A 16,336-nucleotide genomic window follows, 5' to 3' on the forward strand; every position below is an offset into this window, starting at 1 on the left:
GCAAACTTTTACGGAGATAGGCGAGGGACACCCGATCTCCAGGGTGGGTGGGTGGGTGGCTCACTCGATGGGTAGGCAGGCACAGGTGGGGGGGGGGGTGAAGGGCTTGGAGGAAGGGGCTCGTTCAGGATCTGCTGTGCCTTAAGGCCGCATAGCACACTGTGCAATTTAAAGGCGCCCCGGCACCACCAAAGACTCTTGGGAATTGTAGTTTACCCCTCGTGGAGCTACAGTTCCCAGCAACCTTCAAAAACTGCAGCTGCCAGGATTCTTGGCGGGGGGGGGGGTATTTGGTATCATAGAATTGGAAGGGACCTCCAAGGATCATCTAGATCAGGAGTCAGCAAACTTTTTCAGCAGGGGGGCGGTCCACTGTCCCTCAGACCTTGTGGGGGGCTGGACTATATTTTTTTGGGAGGGATAAAGGAATTCCTATGCCCCACAAATAACCCAGAGATGCATTTTAAATAAAAGGACACATTCTACTCATGTAAAAACATGCTGATTCCTGGACCATCTGCGGGCCAGATTTAGAAGGCGATTGGGCCACATCCGGCCCCCGGGCCTTAGTTTGGGGACCCCTGTCTTAAAGGATGACATTGGTATAGTGGGCATAACAGAGACCTGGTGGAACAGCAATTACCAGTGGGACACTGCAGTGACATGCAGTCAGTGGAAGGACTAAATAGGCTAAATAAACATTCAAAAAAACTTTCTGACAGTAAGAGCTGTTCGGCAGTGGAACAGACTCCCACGAGAGGTGGCGGACTCTCCTTCCTTGGACGTTTTGAAGCAGAGGTTGGATGGCCACCTGTCAGGGATGCTTTAGCTGAGATTCCTGCATTGCAGGGGGTTGGACTAGATGACCCTTGGTGTCAGGGACTGGGCAGAGGAGGAATGGTGGGGAGGAAGAAGAAGAAGAAGACAGTATGGATCTACAACAGGGGTTTGAGGGAGGTGAGGGGAAAAGCTGGAAAATCATGAGAGAGCCAGAATAACACGTCATGCGAAAGCATTCCAGACCCTCCATCTCCTAGGACCCAGCGGGGCTTAAAAGTAGGTAGGAGAGCAAAGAGCTCAAAGACAAAGGGCATGTAGCAGCACCTGTAGAGGAGGTGATGATGATGATGACGAATGAGGAAGTGTTAAAGAAGCGGGGTGGAGATTCACTCGAGACAACGCCATTATCCAAGAGGCTGTGGTCTATAGCCTCTCTGTAAAGTACAAAATGAAAAAGGACTGTAAGAAACTTACCCTTGTATTTATACTTTCCTGGACATCCAGCCGGGAGCCGCTGACAGTATCCTGACACTTGGGTCCCTTCCAGCTAAGATAATTCTAGATAAATAATTCTCTCAATGAGAGATCTGCATTGGCCCCGAGCACAATTCAAAGTGCTGGTGCTCACCTTGAAAGCCCGAAATGGCCTCGGCCCAGTATATCTGAAGGAGCATCTCCACCCCTCTATTGTTCTGCTTGGACACTGAGGTCCAGCTCCGAGGGCCTTCTGGTGGTTCCCTCACTGCGAGAAGTGAGGTTATAGGGAACCAGGCAGAGGGCCTTCTCGGTAGTGGCACCCGCCCTGTGGAACGCCCTCCCATCGGATGTCAAGGAAATAAACAACTATCCTACTTTTAAAAGACATCTGAAGGCAGCCCTGTTTAGGGAAGTTTTTAATCTTTAATGCTGTATTGTTTTTAATATTCGATTGGGAGCTGCCCAGAGTGGCTGGGGAAACTCACCCAGAGGGGCGGGGTATAAATTATTATTATTATTATTATTATTATTATTATTATTATATTATATAACCTGGGAGCAATTTGTCCTCCTTTGTCTTCTGTTAAAAGCAGGAGTTGCTGGCCACAGCAATAGCCTCTTGGCAAGGGAGGAGGGGGTTGTGAATGTTGCAACTTCATATAGCCAACCCATTCTGGTTATAGGGAATACAAAATATAACTTAAGTTTGTAATCTTACTGACACGTTGCTCAGTAATGCCTGCTCAGGCAGTGGAAATGATTCCTTTGGCTCACATGTGATGGTTGCACCGGCAGATAATCAGCTTTTCTGGCGTGATCGGCCTTCAGACAAACGCAGCGTGGCTATTGGGACATCTGCATCTCTCCACTGTTTCCTCAACCCACAGTCGAACATCTGGTGAGCATTCTTGCAGAGAATTCTATTATGGGTGGTATAGATGCTGAAGATGAAACAAAATAAAAAAATTCCTTCCAGTAGCACCTTAGAGACCAACTAAGTTTGTCATTGGCATGAGCTTTCGTGTGCATGCACACTTTTGACTACAGAAGACCAACACGGCTGCCTACCTGTAACGAGATGCTGAAGATGTTGTTGCAAAGTCCACCAGACTGCATTGATTGCATCCAAATGTGAATCCAAGATGGATTTGACCGTTTGCCTCCATTCAAAAGAACAATACTTTTGCTAAATTTGCTCTTTCAAATGGGGGTCCATTGGCAAATGAAAATCTTGGGTCGTATTCTGATGCAATGAAGTTGACCTGAGTTAGGAACTAGTCATTGGATTGTCTCTGCACATTTCCAAATAACATGCCACCACCTCCTTTTTCAATCCACTTCTGAAACTTTGTCATGGTGCCAAGGTTAATTGCAATTTCTGGACCTCTCGAAGGCATCCATTGTTGAGGTCTGTCTAAAATTGAATCTAAAACTGGCACAAATAGTCCTCATTTGATGGTAGCAACAGAGTCTGGATCTGCATATTGCAATTGCTACAGTGATCTGCAACCACCAGCCCTATTCATAATGTTGAGCAGGAGTTCTCAAGTGAATTGAAGCAACTATCATATAGTTGTTTTCCCGCGTCAATCAGGACACTAGACATGGAAGAATTCAGGACAGGATAGTTTTGACTCACATGGCTTAATGCAGTGTTTCTCAACCAGTGTGCCTCCAGATGTTTTGGGACTACAACTCCCATCATTCCTGACCACTGGTCTTGCTAGCTAGGGATGATGGGAGTTGTAGTCCCAAAACATCTGGAGGCACACTGGTTGAGAAACACTGGCTTAATGTTAGGACTGCAGAATGCAAAACTCACCACATGAATTCCAAACTTTGGGGCAACCACCATGGGCTTTTCTGTGCATATTCAAACAAGTGTGATGTTTCTAGTCTACTTTTGAAATGTCACTGATAAAAGGTGGTGACGGGGGCAGATGGAAAATAGAATTTCACCCATCCTTTAGAAGCTGCCCAAGAAAGAGAAATCTCTGTTGCTCAATGGTGGAACATGAATTTTAGATGCAAAAGACCCAGCATCTCACGGTTGGATTGGACATGTTCTCTGTCCGAAATCTCGAGCCACCGAAGTCAGTGTGTACACGCTGAGCTAGGTGAATCCAAGGTTTGACTGGGTGCACAAGGCAGGTTCCTATCACCTTCTGAGTTCTGAATGTACAACGTGGCACAAGATTGACATGATGGGTACAATTTTGTTTTCACAGTTCCGCCAGACTTTAGCTACCTGCCTGAGAAAAGTTTCCTGAGGGCAGCCATCGACTTTGTTATCGAAAGTGGGAAGAAAGGTAAACAGCAAATGTCAATGTTGGGAATACCGTGTTTTTCCGTGTATAAGGCGGTCCATGTATAAGACGGCCCCTATTTTTGAGAACTCCAAATTAAGAAATCAGTATTTATTGAACCGTGGAGCTTTTTAGATGGGAGTCAGCCAAAGTTGTTGAGTTGTTTAGCTCAAGGTGTGTGATCGTTTTTTACTGGTGCACTTTGAGAATGCCTAAGCTCTCACACACATTTGTGAGGAAAACTCTCACCATACTTAACATCCCCGTTTTGCTTCCTTTTTGGTTGGCTGCTATAAAAGACAATATTTTATTTGGATTGCTTATAAAAATAGATCCAAGCCTTTTTATATCTTGATTTGGTTTTCTTTTCTTTTCTTTTTTACTATATGTTGGAATAATACCTCTAGTACACCAAACTTCTGCATTGCTTTTTAAATGTCCTTGTTTACTTTGAGGGCTGAGATAGGTTGTATTCATTCAATGCACAGATAATTCTTTTTATTTCTTAATTCTAGTAAAGGGTTGCCTCCTTTTAGTTTTTGGAGCACAAAATGGTTCAGTTTTCCAAAAGAAGAAGAAGTAAAATTTAGTTTAAATTCCATGAAAAAGCTTCCATTGCTGGTATTTGTTCTTCTGGTGCCTCTAGTTGAGACATCTGTGTTGTGTTTTGGCATTCTGTTGCAGGCCCTGAACAAATTCGACCTCACTTGGTCAAAGCAGCTATGGCTCCCATAGCATTGAATGGAGCAAGCTACCTGTACCCACCTGTGAACTGGGCGTCAATTCTTTCCCCTCTCCTGAGGCTAAATTTTGGTAAGTTGTTTAAAAAGCATTTTTTTAAATAAATAAATAGCGTGCACCGGACTCTGTCCATGGTTCCTTTTGTGAATAAGATCTATTTGTGAAAAACCACATTTTTGTCGTATGGTTATGAAGCACTTACCAGTAATTTGTTGCAAAGGCTTTGTGTCTAGCGACTGCATTTGTGAAATGCCTCCAAAATGTAGCATAGAGTGCTCCAGTAATTATGTCCATTGCAGTGTTTAGCACTTACGTTTTGTGGTTTCAACTTAAATTGAATTTTATTGTTATGTTACAGAACAGTAAGGACCCAGGTGGCGCTGTGGTTAAACCACTGAGCCTAGGGCTTGCTGATCAGAAGGTCGGCGGTTCGAATCCCTGTGACGGGGTGAGCTCCCGTTGCTCGGTCCCAGCTCCTGCCAACCTAACAGTTCGAAAGCACGTCAAAATGCAAGTAGATAAATAGGAACCGCTACAGCGGGAAGGTAAACGGCGTTTCCATATGCTGCTCTGGTTTGCCAGAAGCGGCTTTGTCATGCTGGCCACATGACCTGGAAGCTATACGCCGGCTCCCTCGGCCAATAATGCGAGATGAGCGCGCAACCCCAGAGTCAGTCACGACTGGACCTAATGGTCAGGGGTCCCTTTACCTTTACAGAACAGTAAGCACCCTTGAGGGTAGGTCTGTAAAAGCAAAAAGACACACACCCTGCCATAGAAATACATAAAAGCAACAGAGGTCTGCTCTGTCCAGCAGTTTCAAGCTGTTTTAGCTTTTGAGCCGGGTCAGCCTCACAAGAAGAGAGGTGATCTTCTAACTGCAGACAGTTTTCTCTATTTCCTGATTTGAGGGCGGTTTCAACCAAGGGGTGGTGGTAAATCACCCCAGCAGAGACTTTATTGTTGCTTCAGGTGCAACCACCCCCCCCCCCCAAATCTTCTACTATGTTTTCCCAATTCAAAGTGTATAGGAATGTCATGGAAATCGTGTGACGTCCATTGTGGTGAATGGTGGTTTTCAGTTTAGGTTTGATATTCTGAATGTTTTCCTTCCCTCTGACGTCAGCCTTTGCTCTCCTCGTGTCTTTTAGGAGAAGAGATACAGCAGCTGTGCCTCGAAGTAGCTGTGACCCAGGCCCAGTCGTCGCAGAACGCTGCCATGCTTTTGGGGATGTGGGTAGCCCCGCCTCTCGTCTGCAGTCTAAGCGTACGTTTCATCACCCTGCGGGCCGCCACGCCCAATGGCTGCTCTCCTCTCTCTTTGCCAGGCTCATAATCGGCACATATAAGTTTCTGTAAAAGGGGGTGTCTAATGTCCCAGACAAATGGGGTGCGGGGAATCATCATGGTCAAGCCATGCCCATCTGCCAGCACCGGATGTCAAAGATGATGTGGGGTACCAGCAGGAGAAAAGGCAGGTGGGCAGGGTTGAAAAGGGCTTCTGAAGAACCAATAACCAGCTTATCATAGGGAGTCCAATGTTCAGCGCAGGGCTCCCTTAGAAATCACTTGCAGAGATCCCTTCCTAGCAGAAGCATGGTCCGGGGGGGGGCAGTTGCCTGGGCGCAGTTTTGGGGTTGGCTCCAGTGCCTTTTTCTATTTCCTTTCCTTCAAATAATAATCTATTATTGAACAAATTTAATGGAGTATTATCAGTCCAGTCCAGTTTCTATGGACACGACTGAGAAAAGATTAGGGATTTGTAGGTACTTTGTTAGGGACCCAGGTGGCGCTGTGGGTTAAACCACAGAGTCTAGGGCTTGCTGATCAGAAGGTTGGCGGTTCGAATCCCTGCGATGGGGTGAGCTCCCATTGCTCGGTCCCTGCTCCTGCCCACCTAGCAGTTCGAAAGCACATCAAAGTGCAAGTAGATAAATAGGTACCGCTACAGCGGGAAGGTAAACGGCGTTTCCGTGCGCTGCTCTGGTTCGCCAGAAGCAGCTTTGTCATGCTGGCCACATGACCCGGAAGCTGTCTGTGGACAAACGCTGGCTCCCTTGGCCTATAGAGCGAGATGAGCGCCGCAACCCCAGAGTCGGTCACGACTGGATCTGATGGCAGGGGCCCCTTTACCTTTACCTAACACTCACAAAATATCATTAAAAGTTGCGTGGTTGGGTTTTAAAAAAACAAAACCCTTTAGCAACATTACTATTTCTTAGAGACTAACTAAGTTTGTTCTGGGTATAAGCTCTTGTGTGCATGCACACTTCTTCAGATACACTGAAACTGAAACTTCCACCACCCTTCTGAGTGATACCCCTCCCCTCCCTACCCCCTCCCCACCCCTTCTCTACATAAGCGCCTGGGGACTCCTGTTTCAGTGTATCTGAAGAAGTGTGCATGCACACGAAAGCTCATACCAAAATAAAAACTTAGTTGGTCTTTAAGGTGCTACTGAAGGAATACTGAAGTCACTGTTTCACTAAAATAGAAGTCACTGGCCTGGTGACTTCTGTTTCAGTGTATCTGAAGAAGTGTGCATGCACACCAAAGCTTATACCCAGGTGCTACTGGACAATTTTTTAATTTTTATTTATTTACAGTGGTACCTCCGGTTGCGGACGGGATCTGTTCTGGAGGTCAGGTCGGATCCCAAGGTTTCCGCAACCTGAGGACTGCTTCTGGGTATGTGCGCGTGGTGAAACCCGGTAAAATACTTCCATGTTTGCCATGTGCTCATCCCAAAGTTTACGTAACCAGAGGGTTATGTAAACGGAGGTTCAACTGTATTTCGTCTGCGTCAGACCAACACTGCTACCTACCTGAATTACTATTCCTGTAATAGAATATAACCTTCATTTACGTGTAGTATGCATACAGTCACACCTCGATTCCCAAACACCTCCGTTTTGGAACGTTTCAGCTCCCGAAGGCTGAAAACCCGGAAGTGAGTGTTCCGGTTTCCAAATGTTTTTCGGCAGCCAAAAGTACGACGTGGCTTCCGTTTGAGTGTGTGAAGCTCCTGCAGCCAATCGGAAGCCGTGCCTTGGTTGTCGAACATTTTGGAAGCTGAATGGACTTCCGGAATGGATTACGTTTGACAACCGAGGTTTGGCTGTATTCTTACAAAGAGGACGTTTGTCAAGAATATGAAAGTAAAACAAGCCATTGGGTCTAATAACATTTTTCCTAATGCTATGAGACATTCCTTGCTAGGGTTCCCTAATACCTTAATACCTGCACTTCAGGCACAAGCCAAGAGATACCTTTTCACGTCCTTACCTGTGTGGATGAAACATGTAGCGGAAGACAGATTGCAGGCTTTCACAGAAGTCTTCATGGTGCAGCATTTTGAAGCCAAAAACCAGCCGCAATACCTGGATCTTTGCTGGAGTATTTTGCAAGGGCTCAGCCAAGCCATGAAACTGCCTAGCTCGGCCCAATACAGCTGGAGCTGCCTTTGCAGGACTGCGGAGAGGATATTTGAACTTCTGCCAAATGGGATTCGGGTAAGGAAAGTAAATATTTAAAGTATTAGGACGGTGTTTAAAAAAAGGGACTCCTTTTAAGATGGTAAGAATGACTGAGGAACCGGGACAGCTACAGGGAAAAGCTTTGGCCATGAAATCTGCCGCTATGCCACTGCACGGGATAGTTAAAAACAGGGCTTGTGCACAGAAATACTGTGTTGTGGTACAGCGTCCTGGTGGGTTTTTTTTTTTTTTAAAGAAATGTGACCAATTTGAGAATAATTTAAACAGCGTTAGGAATGGAATCGGCTTCACAGATGATTGTGGAGTTGAAATAGACGATAAAATCTGGTTTCCGTTGCAGCAAAATGTCAACGTTGCCATTAGCTAGCTTTACTGCGTTTCGCTTTTAGATGACGCACTGCGATGGGGTCATGGTAGAAACTGAAGCGCAGGGTAAATAAAGAAAAAGGTTTCCTTTGGGACCCCATGCGGGTAGTACAAGAGGGGAAATGGACTTAAGGGTCTTCTGGCCTCCTTTTCCATTGATACCGGTAATGTTTATGCACAGTGAAATGCTTGGTGCTAATCTGTCGTTGAAAAGACAGGTGGCTGTTATTCCAATTTCCATCAATTTGAAAGTGTTTAGTTGGTGGTTAGGGTGAACGAATATATATATAGATGCCTTCCACGTTGAATTTAGGAACGTTGAGAAAGGAAGCCTTGGGGGGTGCTAAAGTACACATTCGTTTTTATCTTTGCAGCAAACTGAAGTGAAGATGTATATACACGCAGCGAAATGTCTCTCGGAAATGGCAGACACAGAAATTGACCGAATTACCCAGGTTTCAAAGGTGACTGCAGTCTAGCTACTGTATCTAGATCTTTTTCCAGAAATGGAATGTAAAACCTTTCTTTATCATGTTCTAGACTGCATTGATATTGCAAAACATTGGAGCATACTGCACATGTCATTTTGACTTAATCTTCCCAGTAGTTATTTTTATTTTGCAAAAGTGTTTTATGGGCCATCTTTACAACTACACCCTGTCAAAGTGGAAACTTGTGGAATAAATCAAATTATATCCAGCCCTAAAGAAGATCAGCAGAGACCTCTGCTCCAGAAATACAAAATGTCTCTACTTCAGTGTGAGGGAATTCTTCTCCTCTTCACATAATAGCCAGTGAAAGTTTGCATCAGAGAGTCGGTTTCCTATTTCTCATCTACTTCATGGCTTGTTTTGCAGAACAATTTAGAAAAGGTCACATTTGCCAAAGTTTATATAGTTTCCCAAGGCAGATTTCCTTTGCTGAGATGGAACGACGTGATTAATATTGCCGCTGGCTGCCAGCAGAAAGAAACCATTGTGTGGCTGCTTCTGCAGAGCTTCTACCATGCGAGAATTGTGAGCCACGAAAACACAGGTAAGAGCTAATGGCAAAAGAGATTGTGTGGCCCACAAGCTCTCTTCCTTGCTTATCTATAAGAAGGGCCCAGTAATAAAATCTCTTTATCCCCATTTACTGCTTGTCCTCTGCACGCTTGCAAGTTCTTCTATGAGAGGTCTGCAGAAATTATAGCCAGCCAACCAGTTTTTGCAATCCCAGGCAAAAAGTGCGTGGGGGGGGGGGGTTTCCCCCAGCCGCTGGTGGACTGCAGTTTGCTCAATGGGACACAAGTTGTGTAGGCTTGCCCTATATGAGAGTGTAAATCCCATGCCTATATCATTCACGTAGCTCTACGTGGGGCTACCTTTGAAGGTGACCCGGAAACTGCAACTAATCCAGAATGCGGCAGCTAGACTGGCAACTGGGAGTGGCTGCTGAGACCACATAACACCAGTTCCGAAAGACCTACATTGGCTCCCAGTTAGAGATGGGAAGGCCTGGGGGGGGGAACCCAGAAAAATTGGGAAAATCCAGGGTTTTCCCCCCATTTTTCTTGGGGGGAGGGGAATTTGAAAAAGCTAGGGTCCCCCCCCCCAATTTTTCCAGGGTGTGTGTGTGTTTCACGCCTTCCCATCTCTACTCCCACTATGTTTCCGAGTATAATTCAAAGTGTTGGTGGTGACCTTTAAAGCCTAAACGGCCTCGGCCCAGTAGACCTGAAGGAGCGTCTCCACTCCCATCGTCCAGCCCAGACACTGAGGTCCAGCTCCGAGGGCCTTCTGGCGGTTCCCTCCTTGCGAGAAGTGAGGTTAGAGGGAACCAGGCAGAGGGCCTTCTCAGTGGTGGCACCCACCCTGTGGAACGCCCTTCCATCAGATGTCAAGGAGATAAACAACTATTTGACTTTTAGAAGACATCTGAAGGCAGCCCTTTTTAGGGAAGTTTTTAATGTTTGATGTTTCATTGTGGTTTTAATTCTGTTGGGAGCCACGTAGGTGGGTGGGGTATAAAATTATTATTATTATTATTATTATTATTATTATTATTATTATTATTATCAATTATTTCAGGTCTCACTTTTTGGGCGGGGTGGCTTTGTTTTACCAAACGGTTTGGAAACAATGATGGTGAAATGGTGAAAATATTATTTTGTTTCTGCAGTTATGTTTCTGCACCCGTCAACTCTAATTCTGAATGCCTTCACTCTTTCTTAGTTGACAGCATGGGCGGTACTGAAACTTAGAATAAGGATGGGGAAGATTCCCTTGTTATCTTTAAAGTGCTTCAAAATGCATGTGCGTTTTTGCCGTCACAGGAGTCTTAAAGAGAATGGCATGGCTCTTGGAACTGATGGGATATATTAAAAACATTTCCTTGAAGACAACATCCATACAAAATGTGGCTCCAAAGGAGGTACATTCCAGAAATATATAAATTTTTGTTTTTCATAACAGTGGGAAAATGACTTTATTCGTAATATATGCCCCTTCCTGTGGAACATGTGGAGATTTCTTCCCCTCGTAAAAGTCATCCTATTACTTTCATAATGAAAATGTCAGATTGCTGACAAAACATATCAAAATGGTTGTTCAGAACACATGTTTAAAATTTGGAAATTGACCATCTGGCTTGCCTGAATGTAAAAACAGTGATGGAATCTCAAAAGATATACACTGTAGATATACATCTACTGCAGTTTTTTTTTAAAAAAAAAGAGTTTTTGAGCACTTATAAAGCCATCTGTGTAATTTGCTAGATTCAAATAATTCAGATGGATTGAACTGCTTCCTTGCTATTTCTGTGTTGTACACCAGCAGAAGCTCTTGGAGAGACGCACAATAAAATTCCTGATTCAAAGACTGCTCTGCTGTAGCAAATCTTAGGGATGCGGCTTTTGTGTGCACTCACTTTTGTGTTTGCGCACCTAACAAAAAACTGCCAAGCAGGCCTCTTCAATGCCCATTTTACAGGTGTGCTGTTCCATGGCTGTTCAGGAGGTTCATGGCTGAGTTGAGGTTTGAACCGTGGCCAGATTTCAAAATAAAACAACAACTGGCCACTGAAATTCTTTTGAACTTCTGAACTCCATGGCTGCCTTGGCTTTGTAGCCCTTTCCAGGCGTTGCAGAGCCCGTTAGCAAAATCTGCATCTGTTTCCTGTCTAGGCGGTCAGCTTCCTGTTGTGGATCTTTGCTGCCTCCGTGGTGGCCTGGGGTGACCACTCTGCACCGCTGCTGCTTGGCCTCAGTGCCGGCTGGGAAAAGGAAGAAAGCTCAGCGTTGCCTGCAAATTATTTGGGCAAGCGCCCAGGAGATAATCTGGCTGCGCAAGAGACCCTCACTCTTTTCCCAGGCAGCCTGCAGAGTCTGTTGGCTAAAGAGCCTTGGAAGGAACAAACATCAAAGGTATGTACCGTAGCTGGCGTTCTGGGTAGAGGAATTCCTATAACCAGTGGACTCATACTGAGACTTACGTATTTATTATTGATTGGATTAGTGTAAATGTTATGAGTAATGTGCAGATAGAACGTAGGGCATATCCATGTGTCTATATTATTATTATTATTATTATTATTATTATTATTATTATTAGGTCTTTTTGTACATAGCTGTTTTGGCAATTTGTAGCCTAAGTCTTATTCAGCGCACTTAAGGTGATATTTGCATAAAATCAGCATACAAGATTATTACCTGGAACCAAACACGCCATAAAAACAGACATTATTAAAAGCGACTCATAAATATAAATGAGAACTCTGTCAGATGCGAGCAAAATGGGAGAATGAAGATGTCTCAAAAGCCATCTATGCAAACCTTAAGCTCCGGAGAATGTTTGGGAAGTTTCACATTTAGTCATGGTGTTATTTCTTTGTTAAATGGAGAAAGCAAGCGTAAGCAACGGGGCTTAAAAACAGATCAAAAGTGTGGAGAAGGGAAATTAGCTATTTCCTTCCTTTAATATAGTTACCACTACACTAAAGTTTCATTGCATTATAATCTGACTTTCCCTTCTATTTCCTGTGCATGTGGGGTTTCTTGCACTGATATTGCATAAAAAGTACCCATTCAGATAAAAATGTACTGTAATAGAAATGTGTACCATATGTAGTAGAAATGAAGGCTTGCACGACTTTTTACATCTGTGTTTGAGCTAATATTTCCCATAATATTTGCTATTTTCACTAATATATGCACTCGTATGTGCATTTTTGTTCTGGTCTGGAGAACTGCATTGCAAAATTCAGAGAAGTGTAAATCTCAAAGAATGGCTCTCTTCCAGTTTGCATATTGTTTGGCAAAGTGTGATTTAAGCAAATTTGCATTTAAACGCAAACTGCAACTAATTTCTCCATCATCCTTACCTGGGGAGCAAATTGCCGCCTCTGTGCATTTATGCTAAGCCATGATTTGGTTAGCATTGCATATATGAACCAGCTCAAAGCCTGAATATCTTAAGGTTGAGGATTGTGGTTAAGGATTGGCTGCAAACCAGGACTTGGATTTGAAGTACAGTGGTGCCTCGCTAGACGAAATTAATTCGTTCCATGGGTCTTTTCTTATAGTGAAAAATTCGTCTAGCGAATCCCATAGGAATGCACTGAATTTTTTCCTAATTTTTTTTGCCCATAGGAACGCATTAATTGAATTTCAATGCATTCCTATGGGAAACCGCGATTCGCTAGACGAATTTTTCATAAAACGCATTCCGCTTGAAAAATCCTTTTGTTAGTGGAAACTTCGTTAAGCAGGGCATTCATTAAGCGAGGCACCACTGTAGATTGCAAACTGTGGGTAAGTGTTAACACCTATTTTGGAGCAGACTATAGTAAAGCACATTTCTCTTTCCTTGCAATGTGATAAGCAGATCTCCCGGGTAGCACTCTGGACGTTCTCTACCCCAATGGCACTTATAGAGTCATAGAGTTGGAAGAGACCACAAGGGCCACCCAGTCCAACCCCCTGCCAAGCAGGAAACACCATCAAAGCATTCTTGACATGTGCCTGTCAAGCCTCTGCTTAAAGACCTCCAAAGAAGGAGACTCCACCACACTCCTTGGCAGCAAATTCCACTGTCGAACAGCTCTTACTGTCAGGAAGTTCTTCCCAATGTTGAGGTGGAATCTTCTTTCTTGTAGTTTGAATCCATTGCTCTGTGTCCGCTTCTCTGGAGCAGCAGAAAACAACCTTTCACCCTCCTCTATATATGACATCCTTTAATATATCTGAACTTGCCCAAAGTAACTTTTTAAAATTTCAAAACAGCCATTGGGTTACCATTACACGTCTTTGCATGTATTGTATAGTTTGGGCTTCCAATCAGAGCAGGTGTAAGCTTAACGGTGGTAAAAAAAAAAATTTCAACTTGAACTTACTTGCCAATGCTGATTTAAGGCATGCCGGTAAGTAAATCATACTAGCGTTTTAACTTTTGATTTCTTCCTAGTTCATTGACTGGCTATTTAACCTGATGGAGAACTCAGACGATGTGCTATCCCAGCCTTCTAGGAATCTTTTGAAAGGTATTGTTGCATCTGAGTACTTACAGCTTTTCAAATTGGATAAATATCAACATTACGTTTCAGAAGGAGGGTTCCGCCATTGACTTTTATAAACGTGCCTTGTTTAGTGATCAGTATTTGGGGTGTAATTGCACGCTTCACTTAAATAGCAACTCACATCCCCAGTAAACAACTTTCTTCCATATGCAAAGTACAGGGGTGCCTTGACTTACGAATTTAATCTGTTCCGAAGGCACCTTCGTAAGTCGGAAAATTCGTAAGTCAAAAAACGCCATTGGAAACGTGATTTCCCATAGGAATGCATTGGAAACGGAAAAATTCGTAAGTCGAAGCAACCCTATCTAAAAATTCGTAAGTCGGAAAATCCCTATCTAAAACCGCCACGGTTTTTTTCTGGATGTCGAGACATTCATAAGCGCGCAGCCATTACCCCCATTCGCAAGTCGAAAAATTCGGTTGCCGAGTCGTTCGTAAGTCAAGGTACCACTGTATTAATTCATCCATCAGCTTAGGTTAGAAAGGAACCTGTCTTAAAAGGAGGTATTGGCTCCACTTTCAGTGGCAAGTTGGATCGAGTCGAGTCCAGCCCTTAGTGACCCACAATACCTTGATTTGGGTCTTACATAAAGAGGAATGTGGATGCTTAGGTTTTAGCATTGGCAAATGGAATGCTTATATGTTTTCCTCCTTTGTCGTGTCAGCATTCAACCTTGCTGCTGCCGCACATTGATCTGTTTAACAGATTGCACAGAGAGTCTGAATGAAATAGTTTGGGGGGGATATTCCCCCCCCCCACACACACACACATCAACGTATTCTTAAAAACGTATCCTCGCCTGGGCTGGTTCAGTCCAGCGGAGATCCCTCCGTGGGCCGAATTGCGCATGAGCTCTTCCAGCGACTGCGCAGACACGAGTTCCAGTGCTGCGGAAGCAAGTCCCTGCGCCACACTGCGCTGGTTTAGCACAGCGGGTGGGGACTCGCCAAGCGGGCGGCTCAGTTCGGGGGCAGCTCGTGGGCCAGTTAAACGCCCCCCGTGGGCCGCTTGTGGCCCATGGGCCTTAGGTTGCCGACCCCTGCTTAAAAACATAATTGTGGAGGAGCAATTGCGGTGTTGACTAATGCTGTGAATGTTCCTTATTTCCTCAGCATCTCTGCTGGCTCTGCGGTCTCTCCCAGAGTTCAGGAAGAAGGCAGTATGGACAAAGGCTTATGGCTGGTAGCCCCCGGGTGCCGTCTTCGCATGTGGAGCTGTTGCCGAGACGTGAGGTGCCCAAGAGGTGTTATGTGGTTACACTATGGTGTGTTGCGTGCTTTCCGTTCCAGAAAGATTGTACCCGGAGAGAAGGTTTTGACAGTGTAGCAAAAGCTTTATGATACATTTGGGTGAGAATCGTCTAATCGTCTGTTCCAGAAAGAGAAGACCGTGCAACCCAGTATCGTGATGCATTGGATGAAATTGTCTACAACTTTGTGATAAAACTTTAAAGAGCTGCTTGGAAATCTTGCCTGTTTGGAATACATGTCAGAAAATTTGCTACAGGGTATTTAATAAATGCAAAGAGTTTGAATCGGAAGAAAATAACTAGTTCTGTGCACCCATTTACTTGAGGTTTTGTATGTATTATTCAAATGGTAGGCCCCAATCTGCTGTGAAACAGTTGGGAAATGGGACTCATTGGGGTTCTGCTTTGGAACGGTAACGAGTAATGCCTTTGGGCACTCTTAAAGTAGCAGGTTGGATCCTGGCTCATATATGCATGTGTATGGTTTATAACAGGGGTTGGCAAGGCTTACCCGGCATGGGCCGGATCACTCCCGTGGAGAACCTCCGAAGTGCGGCGTCGGAAATCGCTTCTGCGCATGCCCAGACACCGAAAATCGCGCCTGCGCAGATGCGATTTCCAGCATCTGGGCATGTGCAGACGTAATTTCTGGAGCTGTGAAAGAGAGCCCCTTTCGCTGGTTTAGCGCAGCGCGCAGGGACTCGCTAAGCAGGTGGCTCGGTTCGGGGACGGCTCATGGGCCAGTGAAGTAAGAAGAAGTAGAAGAGTTTGGATTTGATATCCCGCTTTATCACTACCCAAAGGAGTCTCAAAGCGGCTAACAATCTCCTTTCCCTTCCTCCCCCACAGCAAACACTCTGTGAGGTGAGTGGGGCTGAGAGAGACTTCAGAGAAGTGTGACTACCCTGTTTCTCCGAAAATAAGACGTAGCCATAAAATAAGCCGTAGCAGGATTTTTAAGCATTCAAAGAATATAAGCCATACCCTGAAAATAAGACATAGTGATAGGCGCAGCAGCAATGCCGGCCGTGGCAAGAGAAGGAGGAAAAAAATAAGACATCCCCTGAAAATAAGCCATAGTGGTTTTTTTTTGAGGAAAAATAAATATAAGACGGTGTCTTATTTTTGGAGAAACACTGTAGCCCAAGGTCACCCAGCAGCTGCATGTGGAGGAGCGGAGACACGAACCCGGTTCACCAGATTACAAGTCTACCGCTCTTAACCACTACACCACGCTGGTCTCAAGTGACCCTCATGGGCTGCTTCTGCCCATAGGCCTTAGGTTGCTGACCTCTGGATTATAGCATGTGTTGGTTTGCACCCTTCTGTCTTGGGAGACAATGGAGTGTGCCTTTAGGGGTGAAGT

At 44.7% G+C, this 16,336-nt stretch overlaps 1 protein-coding gene across 2 annotated transcripts in view; it reads left to right on the top strand.

Moving 5' to 3' along the window:
* Positions 1–15,269, top strand: part of FOCAD (focadhesin) — a 106,718-nt gene extending 91,449 nt beyond the window's left edge. For both annotated transcript variants that reach the window (XM_035140663.3, XM_088658826.1), the window contains exons 34-44: positions 2,053–2,155; positions 3,486–3,566; positions 4,248–4,376; positions 5,456–5,571; positions 7,556–7,816; positions 8,542–8,631; positions 9,025–9,202; positions 10,482–10,579; positions 11,331–11,570; positions 13,609–13,684; positions 14,834–15,269. In XM_035140663.3, coding sequence (XP_034996554.3) covers positions 2,053–2,155; positions 3,486–3,566; positions 4,248–4,376; positions 5,456–5,571; positions 7,556–7,816; positions 8,542–8,631; positions 9,025–9,202; positions 10,482–10,579; positions 11,331–11,570; positions 13,609–13,684; positions 14,834–14,907 — 1,446 coding nt within the window. In that variant the 3' untranslated portion in view covers positions 14,908–15,269. The remainder of the gene's footprint in view (positions 1–2,052; positions 2,156–3,485; positions 3,567–4,247; positions 4,377–5,455; positions 5,572–7,555; positions 7,817–8,541; positions 8,632–9,024; positions 9,203–10,481; positions 10,580–11,330; positions 11,571–13,608; positions 13,685–14,833) is intronic.
* The last annotated feature ends 1,067 nt before the right edge of the window (positions 15,270–16,336 follow it).

Source organism: Zootoca vivipara, chromosome 15 (assembly GCF_965207765.1).
Source record: "Zootoca vivipara chromosome 15, rZooViv2.hap1.1, whole genome shotgun sequence".
Taxonomy (NCBI): Eukaryota; Metazoa; Chordata; class Lepidosauria; order Squamata; family Lacertidae; genus Zootoca; species Zootoca vivipara.